This window comes from Ascaphus truei, chromosome 6 (genome assembly GCF_040206685.1).
Source record: "Ascaphus truei isolate aAscTru1 chromosome 6, aAscTru1.hap1, whole genome shotgun sequence".
NCBI classification, from domain to species: domain Eukaryota; kingdom Metazoa; phylum Chordata; class Amphibia; order Anura; family Ascaphidae; genus Ascaphus; species Ascaphus truei.
In genome coordinates this window covers 93,773,027-93,797,000 of record NC_134488.1, presented here as the reverse complement: position 1 = coordinate 93,797,000, position 23,974 = coordinate 93,773,027, and the positions used below count along the sequence as shown (strand labels likewise).

At 42.4% G+C, this 23,974-nt stretch overlaps 1 protein-coding gene across 4 annotated transcripts; it reads right to left on the bottom strand.

The window, feature by feature from the left end:
• Nucleotides 1–700: 700 nt before the first annotated feature.
• Nucleotides 701–23,588, bottom strand: THAP7 (THAP domain containing 7). Of its 4 annotated transcripts, none has more exons than XM_075605176.1 (7): nt 23,530–23,588; nt 21,469–21,575; nt 19,026–19,233; nt 17,596–17,675; nt 17,143–17,298; nt 14,500–14,634; nt 701–3,150 (listed from the first exon to the last, which is right to left on the bottom strand). In XM_075605176.1, exons 2-7 carry the CDS (start codon nt 21,546–21,548, stop codon nt 2,475–2,477), a joined length of 1,335 nt encoding a protein of 444 aa, XP_075461291.1. In that variant the 5' UTR covers nt 21,549–21,575; nt 23,530–23,588; the 3' UTR covers nt 701–2,474. The 4 variants fall into 4 exon arrangements, with proteins under 4 accessions (XP_075461291.1, XP_075461290.1, XP_075461289.1 ...); XM_075605175.1 differs by having other exon boundaries at nt 23,330–23,568; XM_075605174.1 differs by having other exon boundaries at nt 23,404–23,568.
• Nucleotides 23,589–23,974: the final 386 nt, after the last annotated feature.

The following is a 23,974-nucleotide window of genomic DNA, read 5'->3' as shown; positions in this document are numbered from 1 at the left end:
AATCCCCTGCGGCACGGCCTTCTAAAGCCCCGCCCCCCGGATACTCCATCCAATCCCCTGCGGCCCGGCCTTCTAAAGCCCCGCCCCCCAGCATTCTCCATCCAATCCCCTGCGGCCCGGCACATTTCTGCAGAAGCCCAACCCCTGGCAGTAAGAAAAAATACTTGCCGGGCTGCTCTGCATCCTCTTCCTCCCCGCCACTGCGCACCACCCCCCCAATCCCCGCGCACCGCCGCCGACACAAAAAAACGGGACATTCCAGTCCTCAAGTACCCCCCAACATAGGGTGACCATTCGTCACCACCCCTTACCTTTTCTACAGTGTTTTCTGACGTCACAACATCATGTTGCCATAGCAACGTGACCCGGCGGAGTCATTTGATGCCGCGTTGCCATGGCCGCCGGAGACAAGGTAAGGGACTTACAGAGGCCTCGTGCACTCCCCCGGCATTTCATTTAAATGTTGTGGGGAAGAGCACGGGGCCTCAGTTTGCCCACCCCTGCACTAGAGGATAGTTGTGGGCCCAGATCTGAGGGAAGAATTAAGCAGTACCAGAGGGCAAGTTATAAAACAAAGAAAATATATTTTTAAGAACCCCCCCCCCCCACCCAAAGAATACTGCAGACTTTCACAATGTACTTTTTTTCATCAGGATGCAAAAAAAAATAAACTAAAATGTATTTTAATGGTAAAATTATTTATTAACAGCTCTAATGTGGCACTGTCAGATCCAGGTATATGGCTACATTATTTTATGCAGCAATCCCCTATTGTATAATAATTCACCTGAACCAGAGGAGGGTGGGCTGGTGTCTTTCCACTGGGAAATTCCCAATTTATCTCTGATTATGCATCACTTTTGGGTCATTTAAAACTGAATTTGGTGTGAAGCGGCTGAGAGCAAGTTAGGAAATGTAACGTATGAGGTCAATATTACAGGTTAGCTTCCAGGCATGAAGCCACCCAGCAACAACCTTCTTAAAGTAATACAAGGGTCTCCAAAATCATGTAAAATCCCATTGCATGGACACTGCAGTTCGGCAATAGAAGACCCCCTATTTTGATCTCTACCGACCAAAAAAAAAAAAGGAGGGTAGTAGAGAGGATTACGGACGTAAGCAGGATAGGTGCCACCAATTACCACAACCAACCGTAGCCATAAATGAACAGTATGAATATAAAAGCTGCCCATAGACGCAATCAAGTTATAGACAGCTTTCGATAATGTATTAGTGCTTGGTGACCCTGACATAATTTCAATGCCCAATGATACCTTCTTCAGGATTGCACACATCACAGTGTCTGTAATTACATTTTTTTTGGTTATAACCATCTTCCCCATATAGCCATAACTGTAAACTACACCGTTTAAATCAGCAGCTCATGCAATATCCTGTATGTGTATTTAAATAAATCAGTTCTGTACTATGAGAAAATACATCTAGCATTAAAAAATAAAAAAATTAAAGACATTTTTTATGTATTCTAATGTAACAGGCATTTTTGTTCCTATAGCAACCATTTACAAAGTCACATCCCTTTCCTATTCTGAAACAGCATCACCTTTTTGAGCCCTTCCCTCTCTAGCAGTGAACCAATTGAATCAAGTGCCTGCCTGGTCACATGTCAGTGCAGCAGAAGATTACCCAAGATGCATTTAGTGAACCCCTAGCCGAATTTCAGCGATCGATTACAGGAGAACAGATCTATGAGCAGCATAGCTAATCACTTGTCAGTATGTAGCTTGTATTGATGCACATATTGAATGAAAACATTTTTTTTTAAACAGCTTCAACTGCAGCTTTAAAGATGAGAAATTAACTGCAGATTCATTTTATTGCAGATAAATTATATCTATATAGTTTTTATTGCCAAATAATAGAACCCCCAACTGTAAAACTTTTTTAAACCAGTTATATTTTGCAAAATATGTTGCCTTTGAATTAAATTAAAAAACAACGTTACACAAGTCAAACAGGGGAGAGGCGGCCATTTCAGCTATAAACACACTTCACTATTAGATGATACAAAAAGAGTAACATGCTGGGAGTGTTACTTGTATGTAGCAGAACAGACTCAGAAGCAAATGTTTGATAGCTCAATAAAAGTCTTAATTTTACCAAGTAACACAAAGTTGTGTTTCCTCTATTCCTATAGAAAATGCAAAACAAAATACAGTACTCAGGTGTTTTAAGGATATCTTGCAGAGGAAAATACATTTCTGCTGCTTTTCTCATTTAAAATACTGCCTATACCCCTTAAATACGCAAACGACTAGGAAGAGTTCCTTTTCTTATCTGTGTACACAACTTTGAGCCAAGAATTTGGGGGATAAATGGGAGTTGCAGTCATGTTTATCAGCTGCTGAATATCCAGTGTTTATGTTACAATAGCATTGCTGTATGCTTTCTCTTTAGATCAGCAGGTGACATACATCAGTCATATTTGAACACACAAAAGGTACTCCAGAGCATCATACAAAGTCATTGATGAGCTGCAGCTCAAACACCTGGAGATGTTCCTTGAGCTTCTCTCTGACATCGGATTGCGTGCGCCTCTCTCGCATATGCTCCAGCTGTAAGGCAGAGATCCGAAGCCGCAAGCGCTGTTCCCGACGCTTGCAGGCCTGCAGCTGTCTCTGTACTTTGTCCAGAGCCTCTAGTGCAGCCTCTGCTCTCTTCTTCCATAGCAGAGCATTCCCCACATGGTAGCTGTGCTCATTTTGGATGTAAGCACCCAAGGGCTTTGGGAGGCGCATCATATATACAGACGGGGAGATTGGACGGGAAGATTCACTCTCCCCTTCTCTGGCAACCATCACCTCTGGGCCCAGTGAGGTTCCAAAAGCCTCCTCCTCCCTGACATGAGGCAAACCCAAGCTGCAGTCTGAGAGAGGTCCGTTAAGGACTGTGGCCACCTCCATGTCCTCCAGAGTGGCCTCTGGGTGCATCTGGTGGTCCCCAGGGGTGGCAATAGCTCCTTCTGCTGGAGTTGTGTCGCCTGGAATATCCAGGTTTTCAGGGCAGAGTTCATGGAAGTTAACCAGTTCTGCAGTGGGCACACGGTCATACCTCCCAGCATGGAAGCATGGGGGGTCAGAAGGATCAGCACTCTCTGGCAGGACTGGATTAAAGCTCATCTGAAGATTTCTGCAAGTGATATAAGAGACATCAGATTTGCTCATGCAAGAGTTTTAAAAGGGTTTGTGAAAAATTACCAGAGCTGTTCTCTTGTAAAAAATGGGAGAGGTTTCAAGAATTGGTATCATTTTTTTTAACCCTTCGCTTCCCTGAATGTGTTTTGACAATTGATCATGGCTGTAAGAGAGTAACTTTTAGTTAATATATTTAAAACAAAAAAAAAACAGCTCAAAATGTATTGGGAGTTGTGCACCGAAGCTTCCCGACTACAAAAAAAAAAGGAAGGACAAAACCGTCAAGAAATATAAAACTGCACAAAGTTTGTCAAATAAAAAATCCCCTTGCATTCAAAGGGACATTTTTTTCCTTGGATAGTTATAGGCAATTTGGTGCCCCATTTTGTAGCCAGGAGACTTTGATCAAGCAGCTCTTTAGCATTTTTACATACATTACAATAAAGGTAATATTATAATTCAGACAAGATAGGTGCAGCAAGACAAAAATGTAAGATTGGGACAAACAGTACGTTTTGTTGAGCGGCAGGGGTGGGCAGGTTCCGGTCTCTACTTCACCCCCCACTTAAATGTAGCTCCGGAAAAAATTCTCCCCCTCCTTCCCGGCGGCAGTGACTCTGTAGGTCAGTGTGTATCTGGGACACACACACTGACAATCACAATCTCCTTTGCTTCCTACCCCAGCCGTTGCGTGCTTCTGCCTCCAACTCCCCAACCACCGGCACAACACACCAAGCGGCGCAGTACTGAGTGACTTATCAGTCACCACTAGTGCCTGATCCTGTTTTTCATGCAGGATGCATTTTGTGCGCACGTGTTGCATTGCGTGCTGCATTGTGTGCACGCGCGCTTTGAAATTTGTGCGTGCGTTGCATGCATGCGCGTGTTGCATTCTGTACGTGCGTGCGCTGCATTTTGTGCGTGCGTGTGTTGCATTGTGTGTGTGTGGGGGGGGGGGGGTGGTGTAATTATTGTGTGGGGTTTGTGTGGGTATTGTGGAAGGGGAACTGTATGAGTATCGGGGGCGGGAGAAGTGTGCGGTCAGTGGGGGGGGGGAGAATGGTAGGGGGTAATTAAGTGATAGTGGAAAGAGGGGGTAGAAGGAGGTAGGGGAGAGTGATAGAAATACACAGGGGGATGCGGGCGATTAGAGGAGGTGGCTCACGTGTGAAAGGGTGGGGGGTATGGGGGTTGTAAGGCTGCCGACATGCCAGGGACAACATTTTAGGCCCCGATATTTTCCATCCCTGGTATAAGAGCATACTAATTTAGCAGGTGATATTGAACCTAACCCAGGTCCTCCCATTCCAGCTCTGTTCCATGCCCCTGAGAATATCCCCCTTTAAATTCCCAAAAGGGCTATCTGTCGCCCATATAAACATCCGGAGCCTGCTGCCCAAACTGGACGAACTAAGGGCATGGTGCCTTATGTATAAACCCAAAGCCATCGTTCTTACAGAAACATGGCTATCCCCTAAAACCCCTGATGCAAATATCGCCATTCAGCGATACTCCATATTTAGGAGAGATAGGTCAAAGAGAGGAGGAGGGGTGTTATTTTATATTGCAGACACATTACAATTTACACTGTTAAATTGCCCACCAAGCCCACCCTCTTAAAATTCTAGTTGGCAAAATCTGCCTCCCCTTTTCTAAGCCCATCTTGCTCGCTGGCATCTACCGCCCCCCTAAAGCCCCTCTACAATCCCTGACTGATATCACCCAGTTTCTTGGCTCCATTTCCTCTCTGAATGAGAAGAGTGAGCTGCTAGTTCTTGGGGATTTCAACTTCAATTGGCTTGACCCTAAAAACCACAAAATCCAGATACAACTCAAGTCACTTAACCTATCGCAACTCATTTCCCAACCCACACGGATAAACCTGAAATCGCATAACCATTCCTTGCTAGACTGGATTCTCTCCTCAAACCCCAGCAGAATCCAATCCTCTGGCATCCTTCCTGACATTTTCAGTGACCATGCAATAGTGTACTGTGTAACGAAAATTAAACCGCCCCATTCAAGCCCTAAAATTCTCCTCACTAGAACATTTAAAAACTTTAACCCACAACAGTTTGTGGATGACCTTACCAACTGCCCATGGCACAGATTCGATTTAATTCCCGACCCTGACTCTGCGCTCGACTATTTCCAATCCGAGTTCTTAAAACTCTGCGATACCCATGCTCCACTACGCAAAATAAGGGTACGGGGGGCCCACCTTCCATGGGTTACAACTGACCTTATTGCACTCTACCAGCTCAGGGATACCTTGTGGAAAAGCTACAAAGTAACTGGCACTACCAAGGATCTCAATCACTACAGATGCATGCGGAACATGTGCACAAGGCAAACGAGGCATGCAAAAGCACAATATTACTCTGACAATCTCCACCAAAATACATCAAACCCAGCTAACTTTTGGAAGGTTATCAACAATATATTCCAGCCTCCTAACCATCAACAACGAAGTAATATCACTAAGGGGGATATTACTCTGACAAACCCCACTGACATTGCAAATGCATTCAATGATTACTTTGTGGGGTGTGCCACTAACTTATTAGCGAAACGCAGCCCAAACCACAAACCTGAATCTCATCCTGGGAGTACCCCTATAGTCCCACCCTCTCCCAACACTGCCCACAATTTTCAATTTGGCCCAGTATCTGAAGAGGAGATTATACAAGCGCTCCTCAAACTAAAACTAAGCAGCCAATGTGGACCCGACTTACTACAATCTAGGTTCCTTCGACTTGGTGCCCCAGCCATTGCCAAACCAATTGCGTCCATAGTCAACTCTATCCTGTCTGCAGGCCATATCCCTAAGACTTGGAAAACTGCCAGAGTTGTCCCAATCTTCAAAAGTGGGGACAAAAACACTGTCTCAAACTACAGGCCAATCTCACTTCTCCCAATTCTATCCAAAGTCATGGAAAAATGTGTCCACTACCAATTAAGCGATTTCTATACCAAGACAAATTTCCCCAGCCAATTCCAATCTGGCTTTCGTCCCAAACACTCCACCGTAACTACCCTGCTAAAAGTTTGCAATGAAATCCAGTGTGGAATGGAACGGGGACAACTCACTGGTGCAGTATTCCTAGATTTTGCAAAGGCTTTTGACACAGTTGATCATGCTATCCTGCTTAACAAACTCCAGAGCTCTGGAATAGGGAAGCATGCTTTAAACTGGTTTCAGTCCTACCTATCAGGAAGATCCCAACATGTGTCCATCTCAGGCTCTAACTCCAACCCCCTGGATATCACCTGTGGTGTCCCGCAAGGCTCTGTTCTGGGGCCCCTACTCTTCTCAGTGTTCATTAATGATCTTCCCACAGCTTGTAAGGAAGCCTCATTACACATGTATGCAGATGACACAATCCTATATGCACACAGCCATAGCCTCTCTGACCTTCAACACATACTTCAGTCTAACTTTTTGAGACTCGAAAACTGGATTTCCCAAAACAAACTGTTTTTAAACACTGACAAGACTGTAACAATGGTATTTGGGACCAAGACTAAATTTGTAAAGCTTCCAGTGACTGAGCTCCTGATTAGAACCAACGCTAACACCACCCTAACCCCTGTCACTAGTTTTAAATACCTGGGCTTATGGTTTGACTCCCACTTAACATTCGGGATGCACATTGATACCCTGACAACCAAGACCTATGCCAAACTAGGGGTACTTTACAGGAACAAATCCTCCCTAAGTCTCCTGGTCAGAAAGCGTATCGCACAGCAGATGCTAATGCCAATTATTGACTATGGAGACATAGTATATGGCTCGGCACCTCAAACCCACCTTAGCAAACTTGACACCCTCTACAATTCAATTTGTCATTTTGTTCTCCAATGCAACTACAACACACATCACTGCGAAATGCTCAAAGAACTAGATTGGTCAACACTAGAGTCTAGGCGCAAAGTTCACCTTTCCTGTCTTGCCTTTAAATTCTTCATGGGCAAGCTACCCAGCTACCTGAACAAGCTCCTCACCCCTACCACTTGCAGCACCTATCACCTGAGATCAGACTCCAAAAGACTGTTCATGGTCCCAAGGCTCAACAAAGTATCCGGACGTTCCTCCTTCTCCTACCGTGCACCCCAAAACTGGAACAACCTACCAGAGACTCTCACATCCACCACCAGTTTAAGTTCTTTCAAATCTAAGGCTGTCTCACATTATAACCTGGTCTGCAATTGTTTCATACGCCCATAATATATATTTTCTTTAACTGTGCACGCAATGTCTTGTATATAATGTATACCCTGCTCATTTATGTAACTGTACTTGTAACCATGTATTATTTGTTTTACTCTGTGCCCAGGACATACTTGAAAACGAGAGGTAACTCTCAATGTATTACTTCCTGGTAAAATATTTTTATAAATAAATAAAAATAAATAAAATACTGTAGTTTAGTGAGTACTAGTTAAATGTTTTGTTAAAAAGAAGGCCGTTTTCAGATGCGTTTTGTAGTTAAAGAGTTGTTTTGGAGACTTCCGGTGACGTCATGAGGAATGGAAGCCTTGAGGGATCTCCAGGGGCCCTCAGAAGAATAACCCACAGAAAACGGGTTTTCAAAAACGGATTGATTTCCCAAAAATATCCATAAGCTGCAGAACTGCCCCAGGATGTCAGTAAAGTTCCCAAACCCACAGCCCAGGAAATGTCTTGCTTCTTTTGAGTCCCCCAGGGAGCAGCAGGCCAGAGGCACAAAGAGCAGAGCGGAACATGTGCACGAGGGGAACAGACGGGGGAAGATACAAGCGAGGGAGAGATAACCAGAACATACCTTGAAAAACTCTTCAGCAAAAATGATGTAGTCGTTCCAGACGGATCTCCGATCAGCAGTGGATGAGCTCAAAGGAGAGATAGCAACCCTGAACAGACGGACTACCGACCTGGAGGCCAGAATGGAGGAATCCCTCCAGATGCAAGCGTGCACCGACGACGAAATTCTTAAACTAAACTTCAACTAAAACTGCTGAAGGAGGGTCAGGAGGACCAAGAAAACAGGGAGAGAAGGCAGAACATAAGAATCCGAAACATACCGGAATCTATTCCAGTCGATGGGCTTTACCCCTAACCTCAATACTCTTCAAGAGTATCGTCCCAAAAATGGACTTGCTCATAGAGCCCTGGGCCCCAGGTCGGAGGATCCTAAGAGGTGCAGAGGTGTAATAACGAAAATGCATCACTATACAGCCAAGGAAAAACTTATAAACAACTGCAGAGAAAAAGGAGACATCGTCTTCGAGAACAACATTTTACAAGTTTTCAACGACCTCTCCAGGAGTTACAGTAGCCAGAAGACGGGAGCTGAAGCCGCTGACCTCCAGCGTTTAAGTGAAACTTTTGTCTTTTGTCACTGTTTTGTCACAGAAATTGTAATGGTGATGTTTTTAATTAAAAATCAAAACACAATTTTAGTGCCAAAACGCAAAGAAGTTTGACTTAGAACGCGTGTTTTAGCTATTTGCACTTCTATATTTACAGTAACTGAATTCCTTGTGTGCTTGTATGTGTGTGTTAGTCAGTGTGTGTGTGTGTGTGTCAGTGTGTGTGTCTCTCTCTCTGTGGTGTGTCTGTGTGGTGTGTGTGTTATTCTCCGTGTCCTGCCCCCCCCCCCCTCTACTGACTCCCCCCATCCCCGGCGGAGCTGCAGACACGGAACTGGTTAGGGTGATCAAGGACCTCAAATCAAACAACTCTCCGGGCCCCGATGGCCTGCCAAACATCTACTACAAAAAAATTCTCACAAATCTTACACAATGTCTCGAAGAGATGTTCAACACATTTTTAGAAGGTAGAGCGATTCCGACGGGACTAATCTAGCAAATCATTCACAAGACAGGCCGACACCCTCAGCAATGCGGTAGCTACCGACCTATTTCTTTACTGAACTCAGATATCAAAATTTACAGCATGATAATAGCCAACAGGCTGAACCCAATCCTAATGTGGGTTATTAATATAGATCAGGTAGGATGTGTCTCCGGCAGGCAAGCATCAGACAACACTAGAAAAATAATTGATATCATAGAATATGTTCACTCCACTAAAAAGAAGGCAATACTATTAAGCCTTGATGCGGAAACGGCTTAATTGGGTTTTCTTAGACAAAACTATGCAGTCCTTTGGTTTCTCGGACTCCTTCTTAGAGGGGGTCAGAGCTCTTTACCACTCCCCTAGAGCCTTAGTTAAGCTATCAGGCAATAACTTTGAACAATAAACATCAAAAATGGTACGTGGCAGGGGTGCCCTCTATCTCCCATAATCTTTGCACTCTCCATAGAACCCTTAGCATCAACAATCAGATCACACCCGGACATTCAAGGTATAGACATTGGGAACAAAAACTATTAGATTTCGTTATTTGCAGATGACGTCATTCTGACACTGGCTAACCCCCTGATCTCACTGCCGAATCTGATGCAGTCTCTGGGCGAGTTTGGCAGACTATCCAGATACAAAATTAATAAGGATAAATCCGAGGCCTTGAACTTGTCCCTCCCGGGACCTGAATCCCAAAACCTACAACAAAAATTCAAATTCAAGTAGCGGTCTGATCACCTTAAATACTTGGGGGTCAATATCTCTAGAAACTATGAAACTCTTGATCAAAGTAATTACCCTAATCTATTCAATAAGATCAAAAAGGACCTTCTGGACTGGACTGGATATCCAGATATCCTGGATAGCGATTGGGAGAGTCTGGAAGTAGTATAGTAATCTAGGAAAAATAAATATACTTCCTAGATTACTATACTACTTCCAGACTCTCCCAATCGCTATCCCAAGAGGGGAACTAAGGACCATGCAGAACCAAATATTCCAGTTTATCTGGCAAGGGAAAAGGCCCAGGATTGCCAGGTCGGTACTACTATTCCCTAGATCAAGAGGTGGTTTAGGGGGATAAACAGATATTACCAAGCGGCCTAACTGTGCCAAATAGTGGTATGGAATGCAGACCCAGCTACATTTTGCTGGGTAGACATCGAATCGAACTATACAAAAGAAAACCCACTGCCTGCCAGGGAAAAAAGGCTTAGGTCAAAAAGGCCCTGAACTAGGCCCAATAAAATTCCCCAAGAGTTTATGGGCTAAGGTTAAGACAAAATTCAAGCTTACATTGAATGTCTCCCCGCTCACGCCCTTATTCGATAATCCAGATTTCCCACCAGGAACCGAGATATACTGTTTCGACCAGTTTAAAAATAAAAATATACAAAAACGATGGGAGAATTTTACCATAAGAGGAAACTACTAAGCTTCCAAGAGCTCAGGCTGAAATACCAGGCCTGAGATCTCCCCCTTTTCCAATATGTACAGAGAAGGCATTTCCTCGTCCGCCCTAAAGAAAATCAGATCCGCCAGAACGCTCTAATTTTGAGACCCTATGCAAAAATGCGGAATACAAGAAAGGGTTAATAACAAGGATTTACGCAGGGATCGAATCAGCAAGGAATACCCTGGACCATAGTTACATGGCCAAATGGGTAAGAGACATAGGGTAGAAATTGACAGAGAAGACTGGGAAGATATTTGGGATAATGTGGCCAAAACATCCATCTGCACGGTCACAAAGAGAAAATATAAACAAAATAATTTACCAATGGTATCTCACACCAGTAAGACTAAAGCAGATCTTCCCAGACTCCTCTGACTCTGACCGATGCTGGAGGGCATGTGGACGGGCGGGTGATATGGCCCATATTTGGTGGGATTGCCCGGCAGTCCAGACATATTGGGAGACGATCCAGGGAATCGTTGAGGAGACAACCATTCTGGCAATACCCTTGGATCCCCTGGTATACCTGCTGGCCAAACCAATATAGGAAGGAAACTACCCGACCAGGCACCTGATCTCACACATTCTGACTGCTGTCAGGTGCACGATAGCGGCGGCCTAGAAGAACCCATTTCCTCCTTCCAGAACAGGGAGGAGAATAGGGGGAAGTGATGCTGATGGAAAGGCTCGCCCCGCCTTCCTTAGGCACTCAACTGAAAAATTCTATAAGACCTGGGACCCCTGGCAAGGAACTTAAATAGCCCAAAGCTGGATGCCCCAAGAGGGAGTTAGAAGAGCTTAGACGAGACAAGGCATAGAGGTTGGATTTGGGAGAGGAATAGGAATAGAAATCACGAAAGAACAGATGCGAGACTGCGGAACCTGAGCGAGCCCAGGATCAATAAGATAACTTATTAGCTTAACAAGCCAATCTAATAAGCAAAGATGAATGGTAACACCCCCCTGCCCCCCCCAATATGTACTGAAAAAGTTGCTGAATGTAATGGGTCCCACGGTACCCCTATGCAATGTCTGTATTTACAACAACTGTTTGAAAAATTCAATAAAAAATTATTTGTAAAAAAATATAAAAACAAAAAAGAGAGGTGTTTGGTGAACATGGGAGGAAGCTCCACAGGTTGGGTGCAGCATGTCAGAAGAATTATAGGTGTGAGAAAGATGTGACATGGTGAGTAGAGAATAGAGAGCGAGTATGGCTATAGCGAGAGAGTAAAGCTGAGATATAAGGAGGGGCAGAGGAGTGGAGGACTTTGAAAAAAGAGAGGAAGAATTGTGTAGAAAATGCAAAGATTAATATGGAGCCAACAGCGTTTCAGGAGGTGAGAAGCAGAGGCTAATCAAGAGGAGAGTGAGGTTATCCTCGCAGCAGCATATTGAAAGGAATGAAGGGTAGAACATTGTGAGGCAAGGCGGCCAGTGAGACGGTTGCAGTAGTCCAGAAGGGAGAGTATGAGGGCACGCATGAACATGTTTTGTCCAAAAATATCAAGTTACTAGCTACCAGCTTTTGACATCTCAACCATTTTAATATAGAAAGAAGACTTCTAATATCTCTCCCATTAGACAATACTATGATGACCAGAAGATCACAGGGATGAAGACATTTGGGGAAATATATCAAGTGTCGCAAACTCGAGCATTTCGCAAAAACGGTGCAAAAAATGGCATTTAAAAACTGTGTGACTTGGTCAATGAAACAAGGTGCATTGCTCAATTTGTTGTCCACGTTGCACCATGAACATGTTGGGGAGTATTACAGGAGGAGAGAGTTAGCGCAATATTCTAATATGATGTATTAAAAAGTTGCACCTATAACTGGTGCAGTTTTCCTCCCTCTTTTGGTAAAATAAAACTGTCAGGTTCAAAGAGGCGTTAACCTCGGCTCGTAAGAGATCTGCGCAAAACGTAAGAAGAAAGATTAGAAACATTCTTGCATGGACTCTAAAGCAAATATTTGCGGTTTGTTTTGGAAAAAATTGCACCATTTTGATACATACCCACCGTTATCGTCACATAAGGATGATTAAATATACTGTATTTATACAATATTGCTATCAGGGGTGGATAAAAATAAGCCTGCAGTTGTAGGAGCCAGATTTTGGCACCGGTCATTTGTGTGTCAGTGTGACACTGATAGACACACACACAGTGACAGAGGCGTGCACACACACACACACACACAGGTCAAACCTACATGTAAGATCCTTAGTGCTTTAAAAGCAAAAAAGATCCTTAAGTAAATATATAACTTCACATCTAGGTATTATACAGCATAAGCTTACCATGAATCTTAAAAAAAGAATTACTAATGACCTGTGTCTATGTTAAAAGGCTTCTGCTGTCCTACACTAACAGTACTTTTATAAAGGCAATGTAACCATTATGTAATGGGACATTACAACCATGCCACCTCAGGAGGACGCTCTGGATAGGAGACCGCACAAGTCTCCTCAATAAGGCGGCTCCCCAAGAACAGTCTCCCTACCATGCTTCCCCTTCACTGCTCCGGTCCACTAAGCCAATGTGAACAGGGTTAACTTCATCAAGAATGGACAGACACAGCTTGAAACTCCTGGAATTTGTCATCTTCTCCTCCCCCTTCTGGAAGGGTCTGTTTGCTTCTAGCTGCCATTGTGTCACCACAGGAGGACCCTCTTTGATATGAGACCACACGAATCTCCCAGAAGGCGGCAGTCAAAGGGTGTCAGCCGTTTTCTGATGTTAGGGATGCTCTGTTACAATTCCCAAAAACAAATACCGCTAACTGCCCATAAAATGTCTGTAAATATAATGCATAACCTCTGTTCATTTAATGTAACCATGTATTGTCACCATAACTGTGCCCAGGGCATACTTGAAAACAAGAGGTAACTCTCAATGTTTTACTTCCTGTTAAAGCATTTTATAAAAAAATAATAAATATATATTTTTTCCTACATAGTTTTATAAAGAAATATGTATCTCAGGTGGTTTTCAATATCAAAACGTATATAACACAAAAGGGAGATTGCAGGCTCTCTCTTTGAAAGTCAATCTTAGGCTAGGTCCCCAGTGCCTGCTGCAGTACGCGCTTTGGCGTGCGCTACAGGGACAAGAATCGCCCCTCGATGGGGCTGGGCCTGCTTGCTGCCTTGGCCGTCGCATTGCATGACCAGATTTTTCTGAAGACAGTAAAATTGTCTTCAGAACTGGCGACTGAGCGCTGGCCACGCCCCCTGGAGGTTCAGCCAATGTGTGCGAACCTGCCGTGCCCCAGTCTTTCCCACTGCAGCTCTGCACATACCAGGGATCACAGCTGCATGACACCGGGGCCGTAGCCCAAGTGTGTGGAAGACGGACAAGACACCTATTTTCAAGCCTTCAACAAGCCATTGTTAGGGTCTTTGTATCTTTGGAGTGCCCCAGTTTGGGTATTTAATATGGAATTAATATACTACACATATTTACTCGTCTGCTGTGTCCATTATGCTGGTGTTCTGGGTGATGTATTTAATCTGTTATTTTTGGCGTGTGCACCACTCACCTTAGATGATGTTAGAGGAGTGCCCCTTATGTCAATTGTTTAAACACACACATTTTATCATCATATTCAGCTCTAGTCAATCCAATGCTGGATGAAAGCCTTCACACTCTCACACACTCTCTTTAAATGCCTTGGGGAAGAGCGCGGGACCTCTGCAACCACCTGCGCCCCCCCCCCGCAGGATGGGCGCGCCCCTTAGTTTGCGCACCCCTGCCTTAGATGTTGTTACTGACTTCCTGGTTTGGAGTCAGAATAGGACATCTCTGCATTCTACACAAGAATACTGTTCTAGCTTCTCCTTCTGGTAGAGAAGGGGTTACATTTTTTTCTGCTATTTTTAAACTTTTAGTTTTCCTTTTGTGAATTGTATACACTTTAGGCACTGTAAGACCAGTTATAATTAGAGCGTATAATGATATACACATGATTATATGAAAGGGGGAAAAAAAAGTGTATGACAAGTCACGTGAAATAGTGCCTGCTGCTTCGCACTCACCTTTTCCTTTTTGCTTTTGTTTTGGTGCAATTAGTATTTTTCTTTTTTTGGGCCTTGAGTTTCGCTGCCCTTCGAAGCTTTGCTGAAGACAAAAATAATGTTGGCACCGCATCCTCTTTAAGACGGTGGTAGCCACTATGAAAAGTACAAAGAGAACCAAGTGTTGTGAAACAGCAAGAGGTTTATATCTCCCACCTTAAATCAGGAAATTCGGCTTGGTTTAGTTAAGTGGATCCTTCTTGTGAACAACGAAGATATTACAGTACCCCACAAATATGGTGTCAAACGTTTCTGCTAGTTTAACTGTATAGTCCTTACCCTACTAAGCAACTGTGTAAAACACGAACTTTTAGAAATAAGGAAGTTCACAAATATGCAAAACTGCAAAGTGAAAATCGGGAAAAATTGTAGATCTGCACCCCTAACTAACCAATATCAAGAAATGTTTGTACGGAATACCCAGGGATATTGAATATGAATGTGATTACTACATCTAGGTTTGAGAACCCAAACTTGAAGAGGTCGACCGCATCTGCATACACTGCAACAATTACATATTCATACTGCTTTGAACCCCATGATTTTGATACGGCTTAGGTATGTTTCTGTACAAAGGTTCAGCTGTTACACTGTTGCTAAGCAACAACCGGAATCCCTCCTCAAGGAGGGGAGGAGAGGCAGCAAGGAGGGGGGGGGGGAGGCAGCAAGGAGGGGGGGAGAAGCAGCAAGGAGGGGAGGAAAGGCAGCAAGGAGGGGGGGAGGCAGCAAGGAGGGGGGGGGAGAAGCAGCAAGGAGGGGAGGCGAGGCAGCAAGCAGGGGAGGAGAGGCAGCAAGGAGGGGATGGATGGGGAGTAGGGAATAGAGAGCAGTCTGCACATGGGGCAGAAGGGAGTGCAAAGAGTGGGGAGGAGAGACAGCAAGGCGAGTAGGAGGTGGAAACAGAGACAGCAAGGAGAGGAGGAGACAGATGAGATAAGTAGGAGACGATGGAGTCTAGTGTGCACAGCGAGGTGCAGACATTAAGGCAGGGACTGCAAAGAGAAGGGAGGAGAGTGCAAAAAGGAGCAGGGCATGATGGAGTAGAGAGTAAGGAGGGGAGGACAGTGAGGAGGGAAGGAGAGGAGACAGATGATGACGAGGAGGAAGGAATGGAGAGCAGTTTTCACATGGGGCAGGAGGGAGTGCAAAGAGAGGGGAGGAGAAACAGCAATGCGAGTAGGAAGAAGCACAAGGCAGCAAAGCGGAGGAGACAGATGAGATAAGTAGGAGGAGGGAGTGTAGTATGCACACAGAGGAGCAGGTACAATTAGGCAGGGAGGAGAGAGTCCATAGAGGAGCTGGGCATGATGGAGAATAGAGTAAGGTGGGGAAGAGGGGTCAAGAGACAGCAAGGCATTACCGGGAGGGGTGAAAGAGAGTAATGTTTAATTAATAACCTTTAAGATCTGCTAGATTGGTGTATGATACGCCAGGTACAGCTAGTCATGTTATATAATGTATTGTACCCCTATTACTCTAAATAAATCGTTTTCTTTCCTTTTGAAAGAGCATTCCTTTACATTCCTGCAAACATTTGTGGACATTTATAAGTGGAAGAACGTCTCTTTTGAAAAGTCCTGCTGTCTGGGATAGAACAAAATGATAGGCAAGTGAAGGTGAAATTCGAGCCCGATTAGCTCACTGCTCTCACTTGCGAGGAAGAGCCAATAAACAGCATCCAGGAGATTCTTGGAAAGGAAAAACAAACCCATACAGCTGCACTAAAACAGAGGCCATTCTCTAAAATTTAATTGTTTGTTAGTCAGTAGATTTAGGGGGGAAAGACATTCTGCAAGGATTTGTTACCAACCAATCTTTGATGTACACATAAGATGATTTTGGTAGAACTGCATCTTTAACACTTTGTCCTTAAATAATTCCACAATGCCGATGCAGAGTCTGGAATTTTTGCTTCAAATTTTATATATGTAAATAGTTTAACTTATAACCCTCGTAAAGAGAACTACTTGCCACTCATTCCTGCAAAAGGATAAAGAGCACGTTTCTTTTTAGATTTGCTAGACGCTAGATTTGTCTATTCTACATTTTTTCCCCCAACTCTGCCACAAGACAAAAATAAAGTCACTACATATTCTAATCCTATATATTACAGGAAGACTTTAGTCTCTTAGCCTGAAGCTCTAAATCCTTCATCCCTGCACAGGACAAGTTATTTCACAAGAGGTTGTAAATCCTGTATCCCTGAGGCTTCTTTGAATTTCCATGCAGAAATTTGAAGAATAAAAAAAAAAAGGCTCTATATTCACATCCTTAATACACTCCGAAAACAGACATTCACACCAAAACTACTTACCTCCGGGAAACTGTAGCAAACATATAGAAGCATCTAAGATATTTGTTGTACTACATTAGCCGGTTTTGTTTCAAAATGTTCTAAGAGTTTGGCAGACACCGAGAACAAGGCGGATTTAAGAACACACACACACACACACACACACACACACACACACACACACACACACACACACACACACACACACACACACAAATAATCAAAACAACAAACTCTGCTTAGTGTAAGCGTCTAAAACAGCGTTAAAAGCAATGTTTGGAACCTATTGGTTTGAGACAGAAGCCACCTACCTAATTCCAACCACTTCAAAGCAGCTTTTCTCAAAGTGTTTAGAACAGAAGTACACATAGTCAGATGAAGGGTCCCAGAGCCCTTTGCCACTGGGGTCCGTCCGCCTGCAGTTTGCTAGCCAAAGATTTCGCCGAGGGTCATCTTTTCTTGGAAGCCTTAAAGCAAAGAAGAATATTTTACCCAATGAAAATAGCCCTTAAGGTGGCTGCTGATCCATTTAAGAACACAAATCATCTCACGAAGATAAAGCTTTTCCAAACATGGATTAATGCATCCCGATTTGAAATCTCTAACTTTCCCATCGGATTACTTCAATTATTACAGCAGCACGTCCTACTGGTCTTCAGCCCCCAGCATCTTTCCCTGTAAGCCCCACAAAAGTTGGTACTACATGAACAGAGGCTCCCACACATGCTGGCAAGAGAATGGTAAACAAATGGGAGTCATCGCACCTGTGGAAGGAGATGTTGTTGCATCTTGTCTCTCTTGTGTCTCGAGTCGTGCAGCCAAGTGCTGAGCAGTGTCGCGGCATCTACAGTCAGAGGAGGACACGCTTTAAGTGAGAACGTATTTCCTCATCATTATAAGGCACTATAGGCATCAGTTTGAAACTTTCCTGTGCATGCTCCTGTCCCTGCAGTTTCTACTCCGTTTCTACACTGTTGGGACTATTTTAGCTCAACTTAATTAGCCGATCATTAACAATTCCTAACTTTGATAAATCACTATTTCTTCCCCTACATGTTGGGAATTATTGTATTTACACATACAACATGTATATCAAATATCAACATATCTATACACCTTTTCAGATTTCCTATCCTTCAGTTTGACATGCTTTGAAAGAGCACCTTGGTGAAAAGCATCAGAATAAAAACATTTACACTTATTTAAAATGGCAGGGAGTTCAATGGTAACATGAACTTTGCCACAATCTTAACAAATACTAAAAAAAATCCCAACCTTGATAATAACCAGCCTAGAGAAAACATATTTGGCCTAATCAATTTTCACGTGACTTCTTACAAGTTTAAAAATGTCAGGAAACCTGTCCTCTCTTTATCTTTTTAAACTTGTAATTTTATTGAAATGTTCAATATTAACAACAAATAATACAAATAAATAAGGGATCAGGAGACACTTTAATCTTTGGATTCAGAGTTTAAATATCACAATAATCAAATCCCGGTCTTAAAATTATCCTTTAGTTTATAATAGTAATAATCCTAATGAAACTTGGTGTATCTTATCCTTTTCTCCAGATAGACTCTACCGTGACGACACTTCCTTTCCCCCTAATTTCTGGTGGCCCTTGTATTTTTAACAGAAGGGAATGGACGTTTCTTCATTCTAAATAACCGAGGAACCCACATCTTATTAAAACCTTTTAACCTGTATGTTTTCAGAAAGCATCGAATTTCTCCATAGTCATAATTTCCTCGATTCTATGTATCCCTGTTCGTTGGGATCAGGCTAAAACCTGCCCTTTCAAAATGAGGTTTGTTAATATTTTCTCTTTAATCTGGTGTTCATTTTATTTTTGGAGCTACAGTTTGTGCCAACTGAAAATACCGCTTTAGCAACCAAAACCTCTTGTTCCCGGTCTATTAAAGCCCTAACTCCTGGATAGACAATGTTAAGAATTACAACATTTATATTTAAAATATTTTGGACCTTATTCTATACCATGTGATATGATCATCGGCAGACGAAAATCCTGATTGAAGAGAATGGGGACTTTCAGCCCAAAACTGCAGCTTCTGACAATATAGAATGCTTTCTATTTTAACACAAATTTTCATATTTTGGGAGTGGGGGGAAGGGGTGGGGAAAAGGTGTAATTCTTCTGAAATTTTACACTATTAAAATAAAATGAAGATACCTTTGAGTATCCAAGTGTTGAAAATATTGCAGGCACAGCAGTGTCCCTCAGACGAACAGTTTGTCCAGTTCGGTCAAACTGTTTGTCCTGGAAGTGCTGGGAACATAGGGAGCTGTGAATAGACAGGGCCCAGTCACTGCCTGCAGTTGAATGAGAGAGGGAAACCGCGGTCACCCACAGTCGCCTCCGAGCTTCTTCTTTTGGAAACCTAGCACGTAGGGAACAGGAAAGCCACAAAACACATCCATTAAAACAGCAACCTAGAATAGATACAATGTATCAGATATATATCATTTAGTAAGAGACAAAAATTGAGAGAGGATTTTGCGAAAGGTTTTTGTGGCCTGGAACAAAGATTTCAAGGAAATAACGGAACTTGATATAATACTTACTGGGTTTAGATAGAACTAGAAAACGTATCATATCAGAAACGTGGAGAGAGATGCAACTAAAACTGACACACAGGGCATATTGTGCTTTTAACATAAGTTACAAGAATATAGACAAATCCAGGAATAGATGTCCAAAGTGCCAACAACCTAAAGCTGACCTAAAACACTGCTTTTGGGACTGCCCCAAGATTGCACATTTTTGGGACCAAGTGCTGGATTATATGCAGCAGAATGTTAAAATAACTGCGTTTAAAGAACCAGTTTCTTTCATATTTGCAACTTGGAGGAATGGAAGATCATGAATAATGGGGTGAGAATACCTACATTCGTAAAAATTACATTATTGGCAACCATAAAAACAATAATGTTACAATGGATAAAGGATATACCCCCTTACATGGACATGCTAAACAAATATCTAACACAATTATTCATGTTAGATAAAATGGAAGCTGAACCCAATAAAGAGCTAAAAACGGAAACACTATTTAAAAAATGGGCTCCTTTTATTGAAATGTTACCAGACAGGGGCAAAGAGGTTGTGTTGCAGGCGTTTGACCAAACGTCATGGTATTTACTAAGAAGTCAGCTACGTGAGAGACACAGAAGGTGATGAGGGGGGGAAAGAATAAAATATCTAATGTCTGTTATCCCTAGATAAGGTAAGGACCTATAGCACAGATACCCACAGTTCCTTTTTGTTGTAAGGGGGGAAAAGGCACAGAGGGAAATTATGCAATGCAGATAGAACGGACTCATCGATTTAAAATTTTATTTCATTTTTTGTTTGTCACTGTCTAAAGTATATGTAATTTTAATATATTATTTACTGGTTTACTGCACTGTTAAATTTAAAGGAATATTGTATTGTATATGTAACTGGTATTTTGTGGTCTTGTTGAAATGTAAGTTGTTTTGTTATGGAAAACGCAATAAAAAATTTCAACGATAAAAAAAAAGAACAACCTAAGAAAAAAACCCAGCAACCTCTTGTGAAAAATATCACAGCAATTTGAATTTGTACAGCGCTTTATTCTGAGGAAAGCAATCAACAGATAAAGGTCAAATATTCAGACAAGTTCACTTCAGTGTCAGCTCGATCTTTGTTACTCGCTCGTCCCTGGTGCAGACAGTCTCTTCACTTCCTGCTCGTCTGACGTAAAATACTTTGTATATATCCTATACTCTTTGATAAAGGGACAACAGTCCTGAAACGCGTCAGAGTGTTCAATTGTACTCCAGATGACCACCAAATAAAGCCGTTTTTAACTGGAACTGGTGTGCAGCCCCCATTTTCTACAGCAGCAGTGCTCCGCCGTCGGACCCCACGGGACCACCCACTGCCTATCCTAATATGTAGACACGCGTTGCACACAATAGAACATCGAACCACCGTTGCTTATTCAAACTCAATTTCGGGCATCATTTGTAATATTTTATTGCAGCATAGTGGCACTTTCTGACATTCCTGCCGCTATGCTGTAATAAAATATTACAAATGAAGACGGAAATTGTGCTTGAATAAGCAACTGTGTTTCGATGTTCTATTGTGTGCGACGCGAGTCTACATATTCTGATGAGCTTTATTTTGAGAGCTGGATGTTTTTGTAATAGTGTATAACTTTAAACAAAGGACATGAACCACAGAGAAAGCCAACTAATCTTTCTTTTTTTGCTGAAAGGGTCTGCAATGCACTGCACAGCAATACACTGCTGAACGCATCAAAAGCAATGGAATTAAAAAAGGACCAATAGGCATAGGGCCAAAGAGTGCTATGCCATAAGGCATCTTCTGGCACAGGAAAACCACTTATGGAACTTAGTCACCCGAATGTGACCGGAAGGGGCCTTCTAGAATAACACAGCTTGGTAACTATTGCCTATAATGTTATAGACGTTATCAACGTTTTGTTATTACTCCCCCCACATTTCTATACTTCGGTCTCCAACTCTCTTATTAAAACCAGCATCTTCTGCTCCCCTCCCTTCCCAACACGCTGGAAAATTATTCTGCTATGTTATACAGTATACAGGAAACCTTCCATACATACCTGTGGAATGTTATGCCATGGAGTTTGCTCAGTGCGGTCTGACGGTTGACACAATTAGCAGCAGAACATGATCGCACCATCTCTTTCTTTTATGAAGTGGATCCCACCTGTGGTGACAAATTATTAATGCAACATAATTCCGTGCATGTTCCCATTGTACATTCAGGATATGGACATGTTTCATTCCTATTTTTAAATAAAAGCAACTAAAATAATGTGTTGTCTGCTATTACAGTGTGGTCTTCTGTAGGTGAAAAGAAAATTACCACAGTACCTTGGTAAAGCAACCTTAAAAAGAGTTGTGTATGTTTAAGAAGAAAATCCATAGCTGTTATTACTGAAAACAACCATTCATGTCCAACACCACCAAGAAACTTAAGCTGTGTTATATAGCAATATTCAGTATGCTACATACTTTTCTAAATATATGTAACAGGGTAGTAGTGGGTTGTGCACCAAATCTACCAGGAGATTGTGTTTTTGTAATACTTTAAGGTTTACAGTATTTATCCTGCCATGTAACCTGTCAAGAGGTAAACTTGATTTGATTTTCTAGTATGTTGTACCATAAGCATCAAGTCACCCAAGTGAATCACCAAAGCATGGTACAAAATCCTTAATAGCTGCCTTACCACAGAATAACAGAATTACACATATTGGTAATATTTCAATCCTCCCTGATGTTGATCCAATAATCAGTCACAGGCGAGTATTTAAGCCCTGCTTCAAATATTTTTTATTTTATTTATGAGCTTATGGTGGTTATGTGAGAAACATACTGTATATAGTGTTGTGTGTGTTATATCTCTTATGTTAACTAGTGGAGTTGATTCAGCTGCTTTAAAGGTGCTGTTTTTGAAATATCAACAAGACAACTGAACAACTGAACAGATATTCTGGAATGTGGTATTGTCACAAACCTGCAAAAAAACAGACCACAACAAATCTGTATGGTGACAGTAAGGTTGCTCCTTTTCTCTTTCAAGTATATTTGATCCAGCCTGGGAGATGATTTATACAAATACTGGACTGCAGAAGCATTTGAATAATGATTTGCAAGGTATGTCACCAAGTACAACTAGCCTGCCAGGTGGTGATAACCCAACCACTAAGTGACACAATACCTGTGAATCCTACACCACAGCGAAACTAGCTAATAATGCAGCTCTGTATGTGCACTATCAAATCTGAGGTTGCATCCCAACATATTTATATGATTCTGCCGTGTAACATGAAACAGAACCTGCTAGTGTGATAAAGCAAAACTATAAAAAAAAGGGCCCATATTTCAGTGTAAAAACGTTGTGTAATAGGGATTTGCTGCTTTAATCAAAATATTTCATACATAGAGAATAGTTTTAACAAAAATTCAATATTGTGAATTTTGAGGTGCAGAACCCACTGCCAGTGGAGAACCCTAGATTTCCTGCATACTGTAATACCATTGCTCATATCTGACATTTATTTTTGAAAGTTGTATTAATGTTTATGTAGGACCCACTAATGGTATCACATCATGCCATATAAATAACATAAATCCATCCAACAGTGCACCTCCATACCTACAACAGGGTCCCTGTTTTAATCTTTATAACATCATACAATAATAATTAAGTAAACAACAGGCAGTAGCAGAAGTATCCTTATATGGTTCCATAGCTCCCAAGATACAGCATGACATATTTCGTGACATCAACAACCCCCGTTGAAGTTTGGATGAGAATATCCAGAGCTATAGAGCCAAAGCAATGCATAGCAGTGACATATGCTAGTGAAGGGGTTAAGTGAAAGGATGGAGAGTTATACGGATAGAATGATTACACAGAGCATTGTAGGGTCTCCCTGTTTCCAACACAAGCACCTTGATCCATGCGGGTGAATATCCCTCCCTGTCAGGCTGTGTTCTCCTGAATAAGCAGCAACCCTGCACCGTACCTGAAGCAACAAGCTACACACAGGCCCCAGACATAGCACCCCGATCCAGGGGACCTGGGCTCATCTCTCGCCAACAATCCCCCATCCTCACTTCCTCACTCTGCAAACTTCTCATCCATCACTCACGCAGAAGGCCCCCTTCTCCAGCTTCCGACACAGGCTACTAACTGCACTGCCACCTTCTGGAAAGGAAGACTATGAAAGCTTATCACTGGCAAAGTCTGATGACATTATAGTGATGCTGTCTACAGATGTGTCGTCACTACACAGATTATATATATATATATATATATATATATATATATATATATATATATATATATATATATATATATATATATATATATATATATATATATATATATCACGTGCATATCTTTCTCTCAACTACAGATAGATTATAGACAGCCACTGGATCACACTGGTGCTTGAAACACGTATGCATTCCATTGGCACAGTCCAATGATGCCACCTTTGGCAGGAAGAAGAGTAGGATGAATTAGTCCACTGGATGACACACACCAACGGAAAAGTGAGGAATTTAGAAGCAACTGGGGTTGCTGGGGTTGTC

Bases quoted from the DNA above. Each gene is read 5' to 3' on its own strand.
- THAP7 (XM_075605176.1), bottom strand. From the start codon at position 21,548: ATGGTGCGATCATGTTCTGCTGCTAATTGTGTCAACCGTCAGACCGCA. The intron at 17,299-17,595 runs GTGCGATGACTC...CTTTGCTTTAAG, and splicing joins AACAACATCTCCTTCCACAG to GCTTCCAAGAAAAGATGACC. The intron at 14,635-17,142 runs GTAGGTGGCTTC...TACTTTTCATAG, and splicing joins TTTGAAGTGGTTGGAATTAG to TGGCTACCACCGTCTTAAAG.